The sequence below is a fragment of the Mytilus trossulus genome, chromosome 1 (assembly GCF_036588685.1).
Source record: "Mytilus trossulus isolate FHL-02 chromosome 1, PNRI_Mtr1.1.1.hap1, whole genome shotgun sequence".
NCBI lineage: Eukaryota > Metazoa > Mollusca > Bivalvia > Mytilida > Mytilidae > Mytilus > Mytilus trossulus.
Genome location: NC_086373.1, coordinates 87,544,079 through 87,566,097, shown reverse-complemented (window position 1 = coordinate 87,566,097; position 22,019 = coordinate 87,544,079). Strand labels below are relative to the sequence as shown.

Below are 22,019 nucleotides of genomic sequence, written 5' to 3'. Positions count from 1 at the left end.
ATGGCAACAGACATACATTTTTTTGGTATGTGATCTAATGAAATACAAACACTCACTGCCTGTCCCAAGTCAGGAGCCTGTAATTCAGTGGTTGTCGTTTGCTTATGTGTTACATTTTTGCTTTTCGGGCATTTTTTAATTTAAATAAGGCTGTTAGTTTTCTCGTTTGAATTGTTTAACACTGTCATAATGGGGCCTTTTATAGCCGACTATGCGGTATGGGCTTTGCTCATTGTCGAAAGCAGTATGGTGACCTATAGTTAATGTGTGTTTCATTTTGGTCTCTTGTGGACAGTTGTCTCATTGGCAATCATACCATATCTTCTTTTTTATACTCAATTATAAAGTGATATATCATCTCCCTCATTACATGCATTATAAAACCTATAATAAACAACCACTGGCAAGGCTAACTTTTTCAACAAATTTCAATTTTAGGGAAGGAAGTGAACCAGATAACCCTACCATGGGGTACATAAGAATTCTAATTGTGGTCACAATTATTATCTCCCTTGCAGGCCTAGCATTATCTGGGTGTAGATGTCAAATCAAACATCCACAAACTGCCTTCTGTACACATAATTATGGTAAGTGTGATTATCTCCCTTGCATGAGTATCTGGGTGTAGATGTCAAATTAAGGGCATACGATACAGTTTTGATCCTGTATTTACAAGTTCGTAAAATTTGCATATATATATAGGCTATATTTTACCTGATTAAATCAAATATGTAATAAAATCTATATCTTCATGTGCTACTTTTTGAGTAAAATGAGGTCGAAATTTTGTATATTTGCTCAAAATTCAGATTTGTGGCTGTAATTTCTTTTTCAAAAGAAAGACATAACTTTTTTGTTATAAAAGATAAACACAAATTGTTTTATGTTAAATAATCTGTAATTTCTGTATTTCATTAGTACATTTGTATCCTAAAAAATTATGCATTTTTTATTGAGAAGTAACTCATATTTATCAAATGTTCATGAATTGAGGAAAATACGTCATTTTTTGCTGCATGTTTATAAAAAAGTTAAAAAATCCTCTATTTACAGTTTTATGAAATTTGGGTCACATAATCTCCCTGCAAAATGAAACAAATTGCAGTTTTGAAAAATAGGGGTCCATGAACTCGTTTTCAAATTAAATCAGTTTGAATGATAAAAATCAGTCGAAAATGCATCTTTTCCTGATATGTCACAGTTTGACGTCGCGAAAATAACATTTTACGTTAGCAACGTCATGACCTCCCCTGTAACTGTATCGTATGCCCTTAAACATCCACAAACTGCCTTCTGTACACATAATTATGGTAAGTTTGATTATCTCCCTTGCAGTAGTAGTATTGTTTAGGTGTAGACGTCAAATCATACATAGTTATGAGAAACAACAGAAATTACACATTAAATAAAGAATACTAATTGAATTGATATTTCAAAATAATCAATTAAAAGAAACTGATAAAAGAAAGATCTTTTCTGTTCATCATTCTTTTCCTTATATAATTCAACTCAGCACAAAGAAAAATAGTTTTCGACATTCTGTGTATTTCTTGATACTGACCAAAAACAATAAACCACCAATTATATTTCACATTTCATTTTCAGTTATAAAAGTAATGGTAAAGGCAATCAAAGAAAATTTAGCAGAAAATGGATACAAGCAATATCTTTCTAAAAATTATAATCCGGACACAGTTTTATATAGAAGAACACCAAAGAAAATCATCTTAAGCAGAACCTACAAAATTAAAATATTGAGGATATACAAGGTAGGGAGGATTAACGTTACTTTTGGAATGATGCAAAATTTAACATTATTGACACTCAGAACATACCATAAAGTTCTTTTGATTTGTATTATAAACAATACCACATTGTGATTTACTACACTACCATACAAAATACAAATAATGGAATACACCCATTAAATATCCCAAAATCAAAAATAGATATACTAATGGAGGAAAATAAGGTGTGAAAGTGGTGTATAGATAAAGAAAAATAGACCAAAAGTGCAGAATTAATTGCTAATAAAGTAAAGAAAAGAGAATAATAGGGCTGCTTTAGGGCAGTCTGCACCATAAGCCACTAGACCTATGCCCCAGATTAGAAATTTTCTAGTCAGACTAGTTAATGTTTGCAAGGTTTTGTTTATATCTATATTTCTTTCCTGACAGGCTTGTTCACAACACACTGTTGATGAAATAACAAAATGAACAATCTTTACAATTCCTTATGCATCAATTTGATGATTTCATAATTTACAGATACTTTTTACTTGGACATAGTAGTAACATTAACTCAACTGACTATTTAAAAATAGAAAATGAGACAAGGTTTGCCCTACATTAATTCAATTTTGGTTGCCTAAATTCAACGAAGATGAACTTATTTTTGGCGAACTTGCATGTGAATGGCATATCAAAAATAGGGCATAACTCTTGCTGAGGGGCACCTGTTTTAATACACAGAGTTATATAAATACATAGCTAAGTCCCTTTAGCTGCGCAGGATGTAATCATACATAGCAATGTCAAATTGCTGACTTTGACTCCAAATACAAAGTTTATAATACAAGAATGATTTAACGATTTTCCAAAATCTACTGAATATGTATGAACACAGACTTTCTCAACACTTTTGAAGTTTAGTAGGTTTTTCTACCACATATTCTTAGTTTTTTACAACAAGAATGTCAAATACTAAACTACCATGTTTCATGTAAAATCTAAGTTTAATTGCATATTATGTTGGTCATTTATTGTAATGAATGTCTGCAACAGATAAATCTTTATAACAGGCTTGAATATTGAGTGTTTACATGGAATCTATGAATAATCTCTCCATTAATTCTATATAATATGCATGTTTATTTCTTGAGAAAAACTTAATGTTACATTATATAACACAATGATTAAAGATAAATGACAACTTAAGGGGGCTCGCGGGTCTAAATGAAATTTTTTGTTTAATATAAGATATCTCTATATTTTTCTATGAATGAACTTTATCTTATCCTTAATAGAAAAATGAAATAAAAAAATGGGGTCACCGTTCATTTACGCTCACAATCTGCCGTAAAAAAATGCATACATTTTTGTTCATGTCCTTTTTTTCTGTTGAACTAATAGGAGAAATAGCGGTAATATCGAAATAAAAAAAATAACAAAATTACAGAAATCGCTTAAATTTTACAATTATTTACTTTATGTACAGCTTATTAGAAAACAACAATAAAAAATATAGGTCACCGATGAGTTAAAAAAGATATTTCAATTTTAATGCCAAAAAAAGGCATTTTTGAACCAAAGGGAGATAATTTAGAGCTTTTTCAATGATATCGACATTTTAAAAGTCACCTGGGGTCAACACGAATTGATTTTTTGGAATACTTTTTGTACCATAAGATAATGTAACAACTACTGAAGGTAATTAATAGAATTTGTAGTGTAAAATAAAAATTTGTTTTTTTTCTAAAAATCTTATACCCGCGAGCCTCCTTAAACCATTATCAGTTTATCCCTTAAAGGAAAGAAAATAGCAAATTCAAAAGTGATTGATTGATTAACTACTGCTTAATCCTTTCCTCCATAATGACCCTTTTTGACACCACCCCCTTTACTCCATAATGACGCTTTTTGACGCCACCCCCTTTCCTACATAATGACGCTTTTTGGCGCCACCCCCTTTACTCCATAATGACGCTTTTTGACGCCACCCCCTTTCCTCCATAATGACGCTTTTTGACGCCACCCCCTTTACTCCATAATGACGCCTTTTGATGCATGTGTAGGACCTCAGTTGAAACTCTTTGACTACAAAATGTCTGCATCAGACTTAAAACAAATTGTATCCAATATGAAAAGGATATTCATGAGAATATCTGATTTGAATTTTATTGATGAAATCTTCATTTTCACAATGCATTAATACTTTAAATCTGATGATTTTTTTTTATTGAAAAAATCCTATGCAAATCAAGTATGCTAGAAAAAAAACCATGGAGGAAAGGGTTAACATTGCTTCATGTTAGAAATGCATTATGACAATGAGGAAAATATCAAAGGAATCATAAACAACAGTGAAAGTAATATTCCCTTTAAGGGAAAATATCAAATCAACACATGATCGATTTTTATTAGCAGAAGGTCTGGTGGAAATGTTTAATGAAAATCATGACAGGAGAAAGTTTAATTTAATAATATCAAATTTAAATGTGCAAAGAAACATACTGTTCTACAAGTTATATCAATACTTCTATATTTAGTAGCATTCAATTCAATAAAAAAAAAAACAAGAATGTGTCCCCAGTACACAGATGCCCTACTTGCACTATCATTTTCTATGTTCAGTTGAACTTGCAATTGGGGTAAAAACTCTAATTTGACATTAAAATTAGAAAGATCATATCATAGGGAACATGTGTACTAAGTTTCAAGTTGATTGGACTTCATCTTCATCAAAAACTACCTTGATCAAAACCTTTAACCAAAACTTTAACTTGAAATGGGACAGACAGACAGACGAGTGAACGAACTTATGCACAGACCAGAAAACAAAATGCCCCTCTACTATCGTAGGCAGGGCATAAAAACCGTGTTTTTTTCAATTTACAGCATCAAAATTGATATCTAAATCTTCTCAATTTTTTAAATGTCAACTTTCTAGTGGTTACAATACTAAGGTCTCTCTATCCATAATTGGTGGAAGTAGTATTATATATAATTTTAAAGGAATAACAGGATGTCAACCTAGCAATGTAAGTAACACTGTATCCTATTAGTAATGTGGGTACCAACATTATATATACATTTTGTTTTTCAGAATAGTAAAAAGTTTAAGCAGGCCAATATAAAGTTAGTTATGACCCCTGGTTCATACAAAAGTTGTGGTGTTATACTGAAGAAAAAAAGAGTGTATATTTTAGCAGGTATAAGAATATTTAATAGTGATTTTAACCATAGATATAAAAAAATTATATATAAATTAAAAAGAACAGCACACAAAATACTACAATTTTCCTAAGTATTGTCAATACAGGAAATGTTGCTTTAAAAAGACATTCATTTTTTACCAACCATATCAATTTTGTGGCAGTCTAACAGACATTACTACCATAAATGATGCTAGCAACTATTTTTTAAACAAGTATAGATTTATTTAAGGATTATTGAAAATCTACAAACTAGTGATTCAAATCAAGTAATATCAATTTAAACACTGTTATAATTTCCCATCCCCCAATAAATAAATGACATCATTACGATCACATAATGGCATACAGGGAAGGCACTTCAAAATTCAGTGGTTGTCATTTGTTTATGTGTCACATATTTGTTTTTTTGTTCATTTTTTGGACATAAATAAGGTCGTTAGTTTTCTCGTTTGACATTATCATTTTTGGGCCTTGCCCTTTTACAAATGACTATGTAGAAAGGGCTTTGCTAATTGTTGAAGGCGGCAGAGTGACCTGTAGTTGTGAATTTCGGTGTCTTTTGGTCTCTTGTGGAGAGTTGTCTCATTGGAAATCATACCACATCTTCTTTTTTTATATTATGAAAAATATTAATTTTTCTATAAATTTTGATTACAAATTTCTCAAAATCTCCATTCATTTAAATTATAAATTTCTGCAGAAAAAGCATTTATAGTGATAAGTTTCAATTAACTGATATATCTCTAACAGCCAAACTTTTATTCCTTAACTGTACAGATCTATTTTTGTTATTAGGTGATGTTATCAACACAGAGTTATGGATAGATGGTTGCAGTTGGGTACAGGAATTCAAGAGTCTAACAAAACAAAACCTGAATGGTCTGAACAAAAAATATAGACAAAACTGTAATTGTCAAGTAAGTTAATTCTGTTGTAAAATAAACTGATGAAACTTACTTGGAATTTATAATGTTGTCATGTTCAGTGGATCGTGAAATTGGTACCAAAACTGTAATTTGGCATTGAAATTAGAAGGATCATATCATAGTTAACATCTATAGAACTTAAATAACAAGGTCAAATTTGTCAGCTGTCATGGGGTAAAAAAGACAAATCAAAGAATTTAACCTTATACATAGCTAATATAGGACAATGAAACTACACCACTCCAGACCCTTTTGTTGTCCACATAATTAATATTGCCAATAATTAACAAGTTCTGGGTTGAATCCCAATAGTATATTCACCTGTTACCTATTACCTTATCTGTACGTTCCGCATCTGACAGGCGCACCACCATACAGTGTATTTAGGATTTTGCTATATACACGGGTCATAACAACAGGGTTGACACTACTAATTTAATTTAAATTCAGTCATTTTCACATTGTTCCCTTATGTAGTATTTTAATCAGTATGAATGTCTAAGATGACAATACAAATACTAACAAGAATGTGTCCTCAGTACACGAATGCCCCACTCGCACTATCATTTTCTATGTTCAGTGGACCCTGACATTGGGATAAAAACTCCAATTTGGCATTAAATTTAGAAAGATCATATCATAGGGAACATGTGTACTAAGTTTGAAGTTGATTGGACTTCAACTTCATCAAAAACTACCTTGATCAAAAACTTTAACCTGAAGCAGGACAGACGGACAAACGGATGGACGAACGGACGCACAGACCAGAAAACATAATGCCCCTCAACTATCGTAGGTGGGGCATAAAAATCTGAAAATAAGGCGTATAGGTACAGTTTTCAATTTGTTAGCCGGCATGACGTAAAACAGCAAATCAAAGAATTCAACTTTATTTATAACTGATATAGGACAATGCTGTTGATTAAAAAATACTCCATTTCAGGCCCTTTTGTTGTCCACATAATTAATATTACCAATAATTGATAAATTCCAGGTTGAGGGGTTCAAACAGAAAGATTTTGAAAGCAGAGAAAACAGTCCATCTTATAATTGGCATGACTTTATCATATGACAATGCCAATACTATAAGGCTTATGCATGGTTATATACTTTAATTCAGTCATGAACCCCCGATATCATGGTTGTGTTCTAGTGTGTACTAAGTTTCAAGTTGATTGGACTTCAACTTCTTCCATAACTACCTTGACCGAAACTTTAACCTGAAGCGAGACAGATGAATGGACGGACAGACGGACAAACAGACTCACAGACCAGAATACATAATGTACCTCTACTACAGTGGGTGGGGCATAAAAGTTGACATGTACATGTAACAGATGCCAAAATTTGGATATACTTAAAGATTTGCAAGCATATGTATTTATAACTTTTTTACATCATATGTTTACTTATAAATCCTGTATTTCAGATTAAACACTGCACTGGAAGAAACTGTAGAAATCATAGTAAAAATTGTGAATTCAGACATGAAATATGGGGATGTTATAGAGATTATGGAATATGTGACCATAGACCACACTCAGACAATTGCCATTGGAAGCAAAATCAAGACTTCAATAAATGTATAAAACAAAGTAATCGAAAGCTTCGCAGGAATAAGAGGAAAAGGAAAAGGAAAAATTAATAATTGGACAAAATTTATTTACTTTCTGATCTAAATAATTAATTTCTCTTCAAATACATTGAAACGTCTTCCTCTGTTAAAGTCCATTTAGTTTTAAAAAAAAATTAAACATAAATATGTTATACTATTCTTCGAAAAAGTTTTTAGTTATAGATCACAGGAAATAAAGCTTTCTACAGTAGAAACATTTTGATTGCCAATCTGCAGTGATACAAAATAAACTTCCTTAAAAAAGTTAAAAAAGTTTTAGTTTATTGTTTTTTTAAGTACGGTTTTACTGTTGTATCAAAATATTTTTTCAAAGTTTTGTTCGTATCAAAAAAAATAAAAACACAAAAATACTGAACTCAAGTGTTATCCGTGTACATTATAATTTATCATTTATTATTATACCTCAGTTGTCATTTCCTATATAAAATGAGTACACAATATTTTCACTGTGAGCATTGCACTATTTGACTGGTCAATAGTTTCCAACTATTAGCCCTAGATGAAACTACAGACATCTCTCGTTATCTCCAAGTCAGTCAGACCAGAGAAATATTTTGAGATACCTGTAGTTCGACTCAAACAATAACTAGAAGTTTGTTAGACCAAAGGACACAACTCTTGCTAAGCTTGGTAGGTTAAAATAAATCCAAACGGAAATGGATGGTATCAGATCGATGTATTTATATATTATCATAATAAAATTTTGTGTTTCCATCTCTTATTTATTTTTATTGTACAGTTTTGACTTATCCAAGTGGGACACAGCCTTACCCATCAGAATATATCAAGTAAACATTAAACAGTATGGTTGGGTTTCTACTTTACGATACTTGATTAAGCTCTGACATTTAATAGGAACAGAGAAAAAATCTTTACAAGTACACCACAAAAATAAAAACTTCAACAGGTGGATATACTTCAAAATGTGTCTTCCACTCATGCTATTGTCTTTTTCATAAGTAATCCCTGTCTAATTGTTGTGATGAGTTTAACTTTCTATACAAAAGTAAGCAAAATCTGTATAGCCAGGAGAAAGTTTTCAACCTTTTGTGACTGACTGAAGTGGTCAGTATAATGTTAACAAACTCTATTTATAATATGGACATAAAAAATAGCAAGCTGTTGTCAAGCTGGTACATTATATATATATGTGACGTTCCTTTCCATAAAATACTTACCATTTCACGATGGTTAGGATAGTATGCTTGTTCTATTAATGGGAAGTTTTCTTTTCCTAATTTCTTCTGTAATTTGACTAGTTGTGCTAACTGTAAAAGATAATAAATATTGAGCATCAATGAAAGAACTTTGGGAACATGCAAACCACCCCCAAATCAATGGAATGTCAGAATTCGAGATATTTATTTTACATAAATAATATTCAAATGAACAGAAATTTAAGGTAACTATACAAAATGAACATGCTATCAAAGTTAAGAATAATTGAGATAGTCTGACCATTTTTTTTAAACGGTATTGATTTGTCTCATTACTGTGACCTATAGTTGCTCTACATCCTTTGGACTCTGAAGGAGATTTGTCTCCCATACCACATCTTCTTATTTCTATATTTATCAAAATTTTTCACAGCAACATGAACACTCAATGTTAATTTTATATTGATCAGATTTGCTAGCATAGTTTGAAATGCCATGCCACAAAAAATATTAAAAAATATGTTTCTTTTTATCCATTTTTTATAATTCATTTCGCAATTATTATGTAATTTCCTCAAAATGTAAAAAACAAATCAATGTTGAAAGGATATCAAATTTCTGTGATCATAAGAACATGACAATTTTCTAAACTATCAATTGTCTTTTTAAGAAAAAATGATGTTCAATTCATCACAATCTACAAAAATTAATTAAAACCATATTGTTTTACACATCATTTCATCTTTCATATAATTAGCTGTTAGATGTATCTTAATTATAGGAACACTCTTTTATTAAAATTATTGAAATCAAATATATCCAGCTGATAAAAAGCGATATTTAATTCTCTCTTGTTATCTAGACGATTTCTCTTACAGTATAAATAATTTCTGTCATAGTGATTTTTCTTCTGGTAAAAAGTATTTTTGTCCCAGTTATTTTTTTTTCTGTTCTGCTATCTTCAGTTTGAAAATAAGCCCTCTTAGAATATTGAGAATAAAGAGTTTTGTCAGAAACACAGGTTACTGTTAACTCCAGATGTTTTCAAGCTTTTTGTACGATTCAAAATGGAATAAAAATGACAATAGAGAATGGTTTCAGAAAAAACATGAGAGTATTGTATAATATTGAAGAAAATCACAAATTTCTGTTGCCAAGTGAGAAATGTGAACTCAAACTTTAAAACATCATTGACTAAACAAATAGCCTATGGTAATGTTGCAATTTTGTGACAAATTGCAAGATAAGGCCAATGAAATTTACAAGATTTTCATATTACTTATTCTTATCAGATGGCTGTTAAGCCTGATACAAGAAAACTTCTCTTTAAGCAGAAAAAAGATAACAGACAAAAACCTTAGAGAATGTTGCTAATGTAATTTTTTTAAATGTGTGCATTTTCAACAAAATGTGTTATCTTTAATCACTGGGGAGCTTTGCTCATTGTTGAAGGCCATATGGTGACCTATAGTTGTTAATGTCTGTGTCATTTTGGTCTTTTGTGGATAGTTGTCTCATTGGCAATCATACCACATCTTCTTTTTTATATTTGCTGTTAGAAATAGTAGGAATACATGTGCAAATACCCAAAGCCAGCGAGTAATAAATAAATGAGCCATTTAATTAAGCAATCCAAGATCCAATACTATACTCCTTGCACCAAAAAAAGTCTGATACTCACAAAAATGGCTGAAAACAGAACAGAAAACAGTAATGCTTGTACACAAAGAAATTGCAACATGGCATTAAATAGTATGTGAACCAGAGCAAAAGTTATATCTGATCTATACTACTCATAATACAATTATGCACCCTATGTCCACTTAATTTGTTTTGGAAGGGCTGTCGACTCATTTCATGATTTTTGTTTTGTTTTCTTTTTATGTGTTTTAAATTGCTAAATGTGGTCAAATATGTTGGCCACTGGAAGTAAAGCTAGCAACAACCAATCAGCCAATTAACTTTGTAAAGTATGATGCCATAATTGTATCACATATGATATTCCTTCACCAAAGCAAAATACTGAGGATTCATTTATTTTCGTGGATATCAATTTTCATGGATCAATGAAAACTTGCATTTTCGTGGATATTTGATTTCATGGTTTTTCCAATCTCTGCTTTTAAAGCCTTTAAAGAAGTGGTAATTCGTTGAGAATTTATATTCATGGTTCACCTGTACCCACGAAACCAACGAAAATTGGTATCCAACGAATAATAAAGAATCCACAGTATTTATAGTGCATTGTCATAATTATTGGTTATTTGTGATTTTTTTTAAAAACTATATGTTTTCCAAAGAGTATTGTAGGGTCATTTCAGGAAAGATTTTAATTAACTTGGTACCATGCATTTGTCAATGTAATTTAATCTGATGAAAAGATTTTAGAAGAATACTCTTCCACTCTCTCTCTGATATCATGATAATGGGTTGGAAGGACTTTTTTTTTAACATTGTGGCTGAGCTTATAGTATTTGTTTATGGAAAATCTAGACCATCAGGAATTCAGGATTTTAGTAAACTGCCTAACAGTGATTCAAGAAAAAAAACTTTCTTCGCAAACTAAGAATTCAAGATTTAATTTCAAAGGAAGGTTTTTTCTTCTTACTTCCCATCACAATCTGGACCCATGTAACAAAGTTTTTATAGTTGATTTGAACAGTTATAGTTTAATGACATTTACTTCTTAAATCAAATATTTCTTGATTAGGTAATTTGTTTCTGGAGAATTCATGATTAGATTTCCTTCTGTTTCTTTCAAATCAATGCTAACTAGGCCAATAGTTAATTGTTTATTCTGTACGTTCTGATAGTATTTTATTTAATTTAAAATATCACTTTCTCAGACCAAATGAATATTCATAGAATTAGTAAGGTTAAAGTCACATGGCTATCCTTGACTGAGAACCTTGTAGTTAACAAGGTATACATTTTTATAATATTTTTTTGCATGGAAATTCATATCTAACAAATCATATAAAGTTTTTGAATTATTGGCACAGACCAAACTAGTAAACTTTATAAAGGTCTTTTATCTGATGAAACATAACTTGCATAAAAATATTTGTTAAACCTTGATTTTCACATATGTCCAAATCATTGCTGACATTTGTACTGAATGATATAAACCTTTCATGTGAATTTCATATCAATAGTACAAGAAATTTGGGGTTATAGTGCTATAATTGCAATTTTCATATAATTACATTTCAAAGGGGCATAACTCCTTTAAGAATAAATAATTTGCACTGATTTTTGAAAGTATTTGATGCATTGCTTATAGAAACTTGAAATATGTTTCCTAAAAGAAATGTTCACTTAAGAATATTTACATTTTAATTTACTATAATATTTTTTTAATTTTCAAGGGACATAACTCCATTTGTATGTCCCCATCCCCCCCCCCCCCTTCTATGTGCTTTTAGGGGACAATCAACACATGAAAAGATTCATTGTCACAGTATAATACATAATAAGTAAATGTTTACCACCCATGGTCGGTCTTGGAAGTTATATATAGAATGTAATGAGTTGATGCTGGGTATATCACCATACTGGAAACCTATTAAAATACTTCTCCAGTCTTCCGAGGCATCTCGTACATACTGTCGAATTAATAAAAAATCTGGTTTAAATGACCTGAAAATAAAATACACAAATGTAATAAAAGAAGATGTGTTGGATATACATTTACAATGTATCAACAAAATAAGAAAACAAAACATATCCAAATTAGGAAAGATATACACTAGTTTACATACAGACATCAAAACCTGGTACACTCATCTACAAAAAGGTATAAGTTGCATGTAAACACAACATTTTCCTATTCAAGCTTTTTTCTATGTAAAAAATCTATAGAAAACTGATGCGAGTAGTGTTGATAATTGCATATAGAAATCAAACATAAACTAGAATATTCTGAAAACTATTTGCAGGATATCTCATAATACTAATCCCAAGTCTGGAAATTCATCTGCAGTTTTAGATGTTTTTTTTTTTTATGTCTTTTGACAATTTATGATTCAAGTGAATTATTCAGGGCAGATGTTTTGTATCTATTGTTTTGGCAATGTCAAGACACAGGGATCCTGAGTTCCTGATGTGTGTAATGGGTACTTTTTTTATAATGATTATATACCGATATGTTTGTTCCTAAATATGTTTTAAAGTTTTCTTTTTTAATTTGGCTTGCGAATTGAAAGAAGCTTTGTTGGTTTTTTTGTTTGAGTTGTTTTACATTTGTCATTTTAAAGCCTTTTATCGCTTACTATGCAGTATATGTTTTGCTCATTGATGGAGGCCATACCATAACCAATAGTTGTTAAGTTCTGTGAGTCTTGTGCAGAGTTGTCTTATTAGCACTCAAAACTCATCTTTTTATTTCTATATATAATTGTTAAATTTGAGTTCCACTACATAGTATGTATGTTGCTTACCTAAGAACTTAATATTGCACTCTAAACACTTGTTGATAAATTAAATACCTTTCAAGTTAAGTTCCAAATAATAATGTTCATCTATCTTTACTTATAAAAAACACATGTTTACATGTGACGTCCTTACAACTTTGACACTTTTAACTTTAATTCAACTACACATAAATAAGCAACCCACCTTACAACTTTAGTTCCACTACGCGTCACTTGTATATCTACCATTGTACCAGTATCAGAATAGGAAGCTAAATTTATTTCTTTAAATTCTGCCTGAAAAAAAAGAGGAGGAATAAATAATATCACACTTTTTATTTCTTTAACCTAAAATCATTATTTAAAATCAGTGTGTGCTATGCTAAACCTTAAGATTTTTGGCTTCTCCAATAATTGACAATGTTGGATTTGATGTGTTACATATAAAAGAGTTTTTTTTTAAATTAGGAAGTAGTTTGGCAAAAATTCTTACAAGTCTACAGTATAAAGACCATGCATACAAAGTTTTGGTTGAAGTGAACATGAACAGCTTCATTGACAATTACCTCAATCAAAAACATCAACTGACAATACATCGGTTAAACAGTGTCATTTCCTTGTTTAGTTTAACCGTAGGGTAGGGTTCAAACTGTAATATAGCATAAAAATTTATAAAGTTTATATACTAAGGACCTAGACCATTTTTACAAAGAGGACAGTAAAATCTTAAAACCACAGCTATGTAAGATTATGCCAGACAAATGCTCTGTATAGCAGTCTGTGACAAACTGTTTTATGGTTTGTCTGAATTAACCAAAGGATTTTTTGTCTGACAATTTATTGGTCAGTCAGAGTTTGGGATATAGTTGTGTAGGTAGAATGATAATATAGAAAGAAATAATTAGCGAAGAATAGTAAGTAATGAGTAGTTTTAGGCATGATTCAAAATCAATATTACAGTACTGAAATTAATCATTCATAATTGAAACAGCTTTTGATTTATATTTATAAATTCGAAGTCACTTTATCACAATGATTTACCACAAATTGTCTTTATTTATCATCATATACCCCCATGTTCAATGCAATAAACTTATATCAATTAACTTGAAGTGCTATCCTTACTGACTGGTCAATACTAGCCTAGGACATACATAAACCATGAAGTTATGTCAGGATCAATAACAACCTTGTCAAAGTATTGGATTAATTACAGCCAAGTCTATAGTTTGATTTGTAACAGTCAAGTCTATGATGCCAAGGTATCTAAATCGGGCAGGTTCTTAACAGTTAGATATTAAACAGAGCTAACTTAATGCTGACTAGGTATATCATTAATGCCATTTAAGGTTATTATCATCACATAGGAATTTAAAGTCAAATCAGCAGAAATGTTTGTAAAGATTACCAGTGATTCAGTGACAATAGCTGTTTCTAACTAAAAACCAGTGTACTGTTTTTTTAAGGCACATGGTTTTAATGCCACTTTTAAGCAGTTCTTTTGGGCTACTTCGTTGCGGCCAGTTTTTATTGGTGGAGGAAACTGGAGTGCCAAGAGAAAACCACTGACAAACCTATATAGTCAATTAAGGTTTGGCTGGTTTAGTGTTGATATTTAATGTAGTAAATTTGCTCCCAATGTAGTTTATTATATATGTTGGAAGAAAATAGAGAAGTCCAAATTTGTAATTAGGTCAAATAAAGTCATTTATATAAAGTCCATAATCAGAAATCTTTGATAATTTGTATACAAACAATAAATACCAAATGTCAACACATTATTATTGCCTGAAACTTCACTTTCTAAAGATTGGTGATAGTAAATGGTTGCAAAATAATAGGAAAAGCTCTCATGCTGGCCAGGGGGAGTAAACTTTTAATGACCAACATTTGAAGATTCAGGCCTTGTAATTTAGGAATATGAAATGTTTTTTTATACTGGCACAACAGCAATATTGCTCAATGCAAACCCTGATGTCCTGCCTACAGCAGTTTATCGCTAGTGAGACTAAATCCTTTACTAATCAATGTATTGTGACTGGAACAGAATCCTTAATCACATGACCCATTATCAAGTATCAACCTGTCCTTTCACACAGAGAATGACCAGAATATTCAATCACTATAAACCTCTTTCACCAACTCTCTGGCTTTGACAACATCAACATTCTGTCAGATATATATGGTATACAATAAAGAGAAATATATGAATAAAAAGGACTTAATTGAATGATCCATCATCTACAGACAGAAGATAAAACATCTCAGTAATCAATAGGACCAGAGGCACCAAAGGGAGTCTTATATTACTTTCTTTACATTCAGTTCTAAACTAGAATTGTGTGAACTCACATTCGGATGCCCCCTGCAATGCAATGCAATCAATGTACTAAAATCAGTAAATTTGATTATCTCCCCTTTGAAATATTGGAATGAGATTAAAATGTATATCCTGTTTTCACAATGGCGGGCAGTATGAGGGATTTGCATTTACAAGGCACATGGAGATGCAGATACTAGACAGACAGACATTACCATAATTACTATAAAACCCCAAAAAATGTTTTATGTGCAGGGTATGATTGGCCACATGTTAAACAGGATCTGCCTATTCTCCCATAGTACCATGTACAGTGCTCTTAGGGGAATAGAACCTTGATTGCCCTCGTACAGCTCACTGTTTTTGTGGAGTTTGTGTTGCTCAGTCTTTATATTTTTTGTGTAATGTTTTGTAGACTGTTGTCAATCATTTTGTTGATTCATTTTTGATGGTCTCCTCCCTATCTTTTGCCATTTTTCTTCTTCTTCTTAAAGTGATATTAGGATGAACCAGGCTTTGTAATATAGACAATCATGCTGTACCAGATAAATGTGCTAGTTCACATTGTAGAAGGCAATACATTGACCTATACCTAAATAGAAAGCTTTTCATTTATTTTATTTCAGGAATGATATAGGTCCTAGAAAAATAAATTTTTACAATGGAAATTTGCCTTCCTTAGGCTTGTGAACACAATGACCAAGTTTTTACAGATCAGATACCAATAGCATTATTGGCTTTTTTATATCTTAAATGAAAGGAAGACAATTTTTCAGCTGAATATTATTGACAGAAATGATTACTATTCTGCATAATAGTTCCTTCCAAATCTGTTATTATAAACATAGAAATGGCAATGAAGGGATCTAATCATCCAAGCTATAAAACACATAATTATCAAACACACCACTGAAGTGATACATTATTGTCAATGAAAAGCAAACAGTTTAAAGTCTAAAACTCCTTGATATATTCCATCTACAAACATTAAATACCAAGAGAATAAACAAAATATCTGAAAAAATCCATCAATACTGCAAATAGATGAGGGAATTAATGCTGAGCAATCAAAAACCTGTCTTTTACTGAACTATATTGCAAAAGTATAGCAGTTTATTGCTCTGTTAAACATTGTTTGTCTATTTTTCTCTTCAGTTTTTGGATTTGTTGCATTTTGTATAAACAGCTGCATCATGAGCAATAGATTTACTTGACCCTCTTAATTCAACTAAATAAGCCTTATAATCCAAGGAAGCATTACAGAAAGAATTGTATATCTCCTCCACTCCCCCAACCCCTTTTCCTCCCTTTTATTTATAATTTCACTTATAATGACATTGTATGTCCCATATTTCTTGAATCACAAGTCCATAACATATTGAATGATAAATGTAGCAAGTATTCTAAGGGAATGGTTTATACAGTAAAAATATCTCCATTTAGCTATTACATTGGATGAATTTACACTTTAAAGACAAATATCAAATTTTGGAAGTTTAGTGTATTTTCATATTGGGAGTATTGTAATTGATAAAGAAGGGTATTTCAATCTTTTTATTGTTCAAGTCAGCATATTTATCTGAGGTAAATATGATGGTTTTTGTATAATTGCAGGCATAACACAACATCGCAAGAATTGAATCACTTTTTTCTGAAAACATCCTGATATTTTCAAGCTTTTTTTTTTTATGTCTTGTGATGCCAACAGCTACAAAATAACTCAACCAGAATGAAAACACTTATTAAATCTATTACTTCTAATAATATGACTATTATATACTAAATATCGAATCAATTGGTTCAGGCAACACAGAAATAATTGAAGAAAAACTAGTTTCTCTAGCATTTTTCTATGTCCAATGACCACAACCCCTCAATAGTGTCACTCTACCAGAACTAAATAACAAACTTGATTTGAAAACTTCTTATCATATGAATAGATACCTAAATTATCTATTGATTCAAAAATAACAGAAAGAGAATAGAATTATCTGACAGATGATTTTGTAAATGAAATTATCTGAAAATCATAGTTTTCCACTTATTTCAAAAGTGTCATTTTCTACCATGTTTAACCTAATCTAGCAAGTAGCAAAACACTTAAAGGGATAGTAGCTACGATTTTGACAAAATTATGAACAAGTTTTTAAGCTTCAAATATCAAAGATATGTACTAAAAATAAGCAATAAGATCGCTAGAATGTTTTCATAAACTGCAGAAGTGTTAATAATTGATAATTCATATCGTGTTGCGTGCCTATTCATCTCATTAATTATGCATCGGGTTTACTTCCCGAACTTTGCCGACACAGCAAGTGAGCTAACCAAGATATAAATAGATATGAACACGTGCTTTTTGTTTTCTTACGTATTTGATAATAACTTTATATTTAACTTACATATTTGACGCAATTTAACAAATAATGTAAATAAAAAATATAACAAAAACCGGCATATTATTCCAACCCAAGATTCTCCAGCAATGGCGATATTATACACTTGTTATTACATTTGTATGACCAAACCATGCCGATAACGTATACACGTGTTTGTGTGTAGAATAGGGGCCTCCATGCAGGATACACATGAAGAATAATACTAAATTGTAGCTGTTGATTTCTAATTTCTTCTAAGGTGGGAGATTCCTGCCCGTAAATCTATTAACATATTTTTTGACAATAATAAATACGTTGCGATTTATTTTCATATGATCTGGAATTTTTAAGTAATGTAAACAAGTTACGCAAACCGTCGGCTACTTCTGCCTGACTTAGCCTCCGTCGCAGGTGTTTTGAGTGATTTAAATTATCGATCTCATCGCCGTTTTTTATTTTTAATTTAAATAATTTGTCTGCACCTCTTTTTTTGTTTCTTTTCTTGCAGAAACTGTAGATTCACGTACCATTTCCGCGATAACATTCCCCTGTTCGACAAGTTTCCCTTCGAGGCACAATGTGCGATTGCGCATCGGGAACTGAAAAGTTCAAATCAACATAGGTCATATGAATAAGGGTTGGGCTTAACATCGAATTATTGTCTATAGACAAGAAATAAATTTAGGTGTTAAACGTTAAAAAGCTTCTAAATGATAAATGAAAAGTAACCAGTAGTTGTGTTAATCATATTTATTAAACTTTTTGTACAAAATCTGACATATAGATTAAAAAAGTAATTTTAATGAAAATCGTAGCTACTATCCGTTTAAATCAGTACATGCATAATAGAATTATCCCTCTATATAAAAGCAATTTTCTATACATGCTCGATGGCCACAACTTTTGCTAAAAAAATCTCAACCAGAACTAAAACTCAAATGTTACAGACTGATAAGGAGCCTATCCTCATATATAATGTCAAAGAAAAAAGCAGACTTAAGTATAATAAGACTAGGTATAAAATCAGACCTATAGACAGACAGAACTAGGGTATCTGAAACTCAGATTAAAAACATACAAATTGAATTCTGTTATTCTAGTATATAGTCATTTTAAATTATAGATTTTATGTAAAAAAATCTTCTTCATCAGACATTGTGACAAAATGTGGATAGTTTTTACCTAAATACAAAGACCCAATATCCTGAATAACACAATTAAAATGAATGAAAATGACTCAGTAAAATCAACTGATGTGCTGCTATTTTTGTCTCAATGGAGTTGACAATTTGTAACAATAAAAACATGAGTTGTGACTTTAATTAAATAACGTACCATTTAGTCATGGAACAGCCAGTCTAGTGGGAGTTATTAATGTTCCATTTAATGTTCATCATGTATTTTTTATATGTTTATGGAAGTGAAATCAGAGAGACGTAATTGTCTAAAGCTGGTTAACACCATCAATACATATAAATAGTACTAATATCTATATCTAGCAAAGTATTACTGATCCTACTAGCGTTAGGTGCAAAATCTTGTTAAAGATTTCCTTGATTTGTGATTGGGCCATAATAAATAATAGGTTTGTTTGCCCAAACGCTACCTACCCAGAAAAAAGCTGCCTACTCAAATTCTTTTATTGTCCTGATTTGAAGAATTTTTTTTTAATCAAATAGGCATGAATACTTATAAACATCTAATACTTCAATTTCTTTTTTTCAAAAAAATAAAAGAAAATGCCTACCTACCTACCCACTGTCTCAACCTTTGGGTAGGGTTTGGGCAAACCAAAACATTTTTAAGTATGGCCTTGTGTACTTCATTTTATATAGGACTATTACATTGTTAAAGAATAGCAATATGATCATTTCCTTCCTTTTTTTCTCTCATTCAATTACTCTATTTTGAGGGGGGATAAGACCTGTATCAGGACTCCAAGATCTGGTGTTTTAAGCTCAGGATTTTGGGATTGACCCTTTCAAGATCCAGGAATTCTTTTTTCGAATCTCGGGACATCGGGATTTCATGTTTTTAAGCCCGGGATTTCGGGATTTCATATTTTTAAGCCCGGGATTTCAGGATCAGGACCCCTCCTACCCTCCATCTATTCTGATGAGATTAAAATATTTGCTGCACAAATTTAAGCAAACAATAAACATGATAAATATTTTCATAAATATGTTTTATCATGAATGTCAAATAATTTGTTTTTCTTTGTTAAATAAATTATTGATGCTCTTTACTTTGAAGATTTTCAAAATGCAATGCATCGACAGTGAAGAGATTTTTTGTTTTAGTAATTTAATGACAATTTTTAACGAAAATAATTAAAATGTTAGCTTTTTTAAAACGGCTTATAATCAAAGTGTCTGACTTTTAATATGCAATAATTGCCTGGAAGATAGTTAGATCTAGTTTTAACCTTTAGGGAATTTGATGATGATGACATAAGTTTGATATTCTCTTTTAAATTGATACACAACTTTGAAGATGTTCAGACAATGGTCTATTGTTGATGACCCACCACAGTCAAATCCAAATTCCTGCAAAAATAAAGACCAAATACTGCCCTTAAATGAAGTTTTTAGGACATCACAATACACAGATTAATCTTTTGTCCAATGTCTGCAAGATCTTATTTGAAGGTCAGGATTAAAATAAGATTTATTGTAATATTGACATAATCTTAAAAACTGTGAAATCTCTTTTAAAAGGTTGACTTGTACAATGGTAACATTTTTTGAATGTTGGTTTTCAGTCCATGTCTATGCAATTGCACAATTTCATTCAAATCTGGAAACTTGAAGACCTTTGAAAGTTGTATTATGTAGGCCACCAGAATATCAGAATAAAATGGACAGACCTACAACAATTGTTCATTTGTATGTTTGTGATTTCTTTAGAAATGCCTTCAGACACAACATTTACCTTATACAGTGATTGTCAACAGCTTTCCTCTATATGACTAGGTCCAAATCAATGCTTTGACCAAGCTACCTTATTTCAAATATGCTAAATAATCTAACCAAATAATAGTGTAATGAATACAAACTATAATTTTAATGTAAAAATATATGTTATAAACCTGTCACCATTTCATAATTACCTGTTCAACTCTTATATCCCAATCACCAAAAATTTTTCTTCCTCTAAAATATTTTGACCTGCAAAAAAAAAGATTATAATTATACATATAGACATAAACATAGATACAAGAATATGTGGTAACAATCAATGACACAGACACAGGCCGGAATAAATCATCATCACCATGAGGCCACACCAGATATTTTCTTTTTTTTTCTTTATACTTCACTCAGACATTTTTTATCTGCTGGATTGCATGTAACATGAATGTATCTGGTGCAAAGCAGTTGTGACCAAAGACTGTAAAATTGGAACTTGCTGCTTCTCTGCTAAGCATGCAGCATTAAGGAGTAACATGTATACCAGATATAGAACATCCAGCACTTGTTCCATAAGAAATATGAAGCTTTATAACATTGACACATGATTAGGACCCTAACTCACGAAGGACGAAAAAAACACATTGATAGTGGCTGGGGTGATATAATTATGCTGGGTCAATAACAGTTCTATTCTTTTTAATTCCTTGCAGAATCTAGACAATTAAACAACAACTCCTTCATGAAGCAATGGCAACCAAGATTGTAGATATATTGAAACTTAAAAAAAAACAATCCAAATCAATACAACACAGACTGCATTAATTTAACTTTACATGAATCTTTCAGAACAAATTGCATTTATGGTAAATTCTTAAATCTTTAGTTAAATAGCTTCTGTCTAGAAGATTTTGTATGTCTAGTGACATTACAGTTTTAAAGAATCAGAGACTGATTTAATAATGCCTTTTTACAAACAAATGTCACATGCGACTCTGAGAAACATGTCTATAATCCTTAAAGATTTAGAATCTAAGTTCTAACTGAAATAAAAACAAGAATGTGTCCATAGTACACGAATGCCCCACTTGCACTATCATTTTCTATGTTCAGTGAACCGTGAAATTGGGGTCAAAACATTAATTTGGAATTAAAATTAGAAAGATCATATCACAGGGAACATGTGTACTAAGATGATGTAACTTTAACTTCATCAAAAACTACCTTGACCAAAAACTTTAACCTGAACTTCACACTACCATTTTCTATGTTCAGTGGACCATGAAATTGGGGTCAAAACTATAATTTGGCAGTAAAATATGACAGATCATATCATGGGGAACATGTG

At 31.0% G+C, this 22,019-nt stretch overlaps 2 protein-coding genes across 4 annotated transcripts in view; one reads left to right on the top strand and one right to left on the bottom strand.

The window, feature by feature from the left end:
- The window catches only part of LOC134688305 (synapsin-like), a 105,733-nt gene that overhangs the window by 51,529 nt on the left and 32,185 nt on the right, over positions 1–22,019 (bottom strand). For all 3 annotated transcript variants that reach the window (XM_063548893.1, XM_063548902.1, XM_063548885.1), the window contains 4 exons: positions 20,872–20,929; positions 13,273–13,364; positions 12,144–12,294; positions 8,677–8,766 (listed from right to left, as the gene is read on the bottom strand). In XM_063548893.1, coding sequence (XP_063404963.1) covers positions 8,677–8,766; positions 12,144–12,294; positions 13,273–13,364; positions 20,872–20,929 — 391 coding nt within the window. The remainder of the gene's footprint in view (positions 1–8,676; positions 8,767–12,143; positions 12,295–13,272; positions 13,365–20,871; positions 20,930–22,019) is intronic.
- On the top strand, positions 447–7,569 carry LOC134710840 (metalloproteinase inhibitor 3-like). Its single transcript, XM_063571245.1, has 5 exons — positions 447–587; positions 1,606–1,769; positions 4,825–4,930; positions 5,732–5,853; positions 7,292–7,569. Exons 1-5 carry the CDS (start codon positions 467–469, stop codon positions 7,505–7,507), a joined length of 729 nt encoding a protein of 242 aa, XP_063427315.1. The 5' UTR covers positions 447–466; the 3' UTR covers positions 7,508–7,569.

Excerpts from the sequence above, each read along its gene's own strand:
- LOC134710840 (XM_063571245.1), top strand. The coding sequence starts at position 467 with ATGGGGTACATAAGAATTCTAATTGTGGTCACAATTATTATCTCCCTT. Across the intron at positions 588-1,605 it reads CTTCTGTACACATAATTATG|TTATAAAAGTAATGGTAAAG; the intron begins GTAAGTGTGATT and ends TTTCATTTTCAG. Across the intron at positions 4,931-5,731 it reads AAGAGTGTATATTTTAGCAG|GTGATGTTATCAACACAGAG; the intron begins GTATAAGAATAT and ends TTTTGTTATTAG.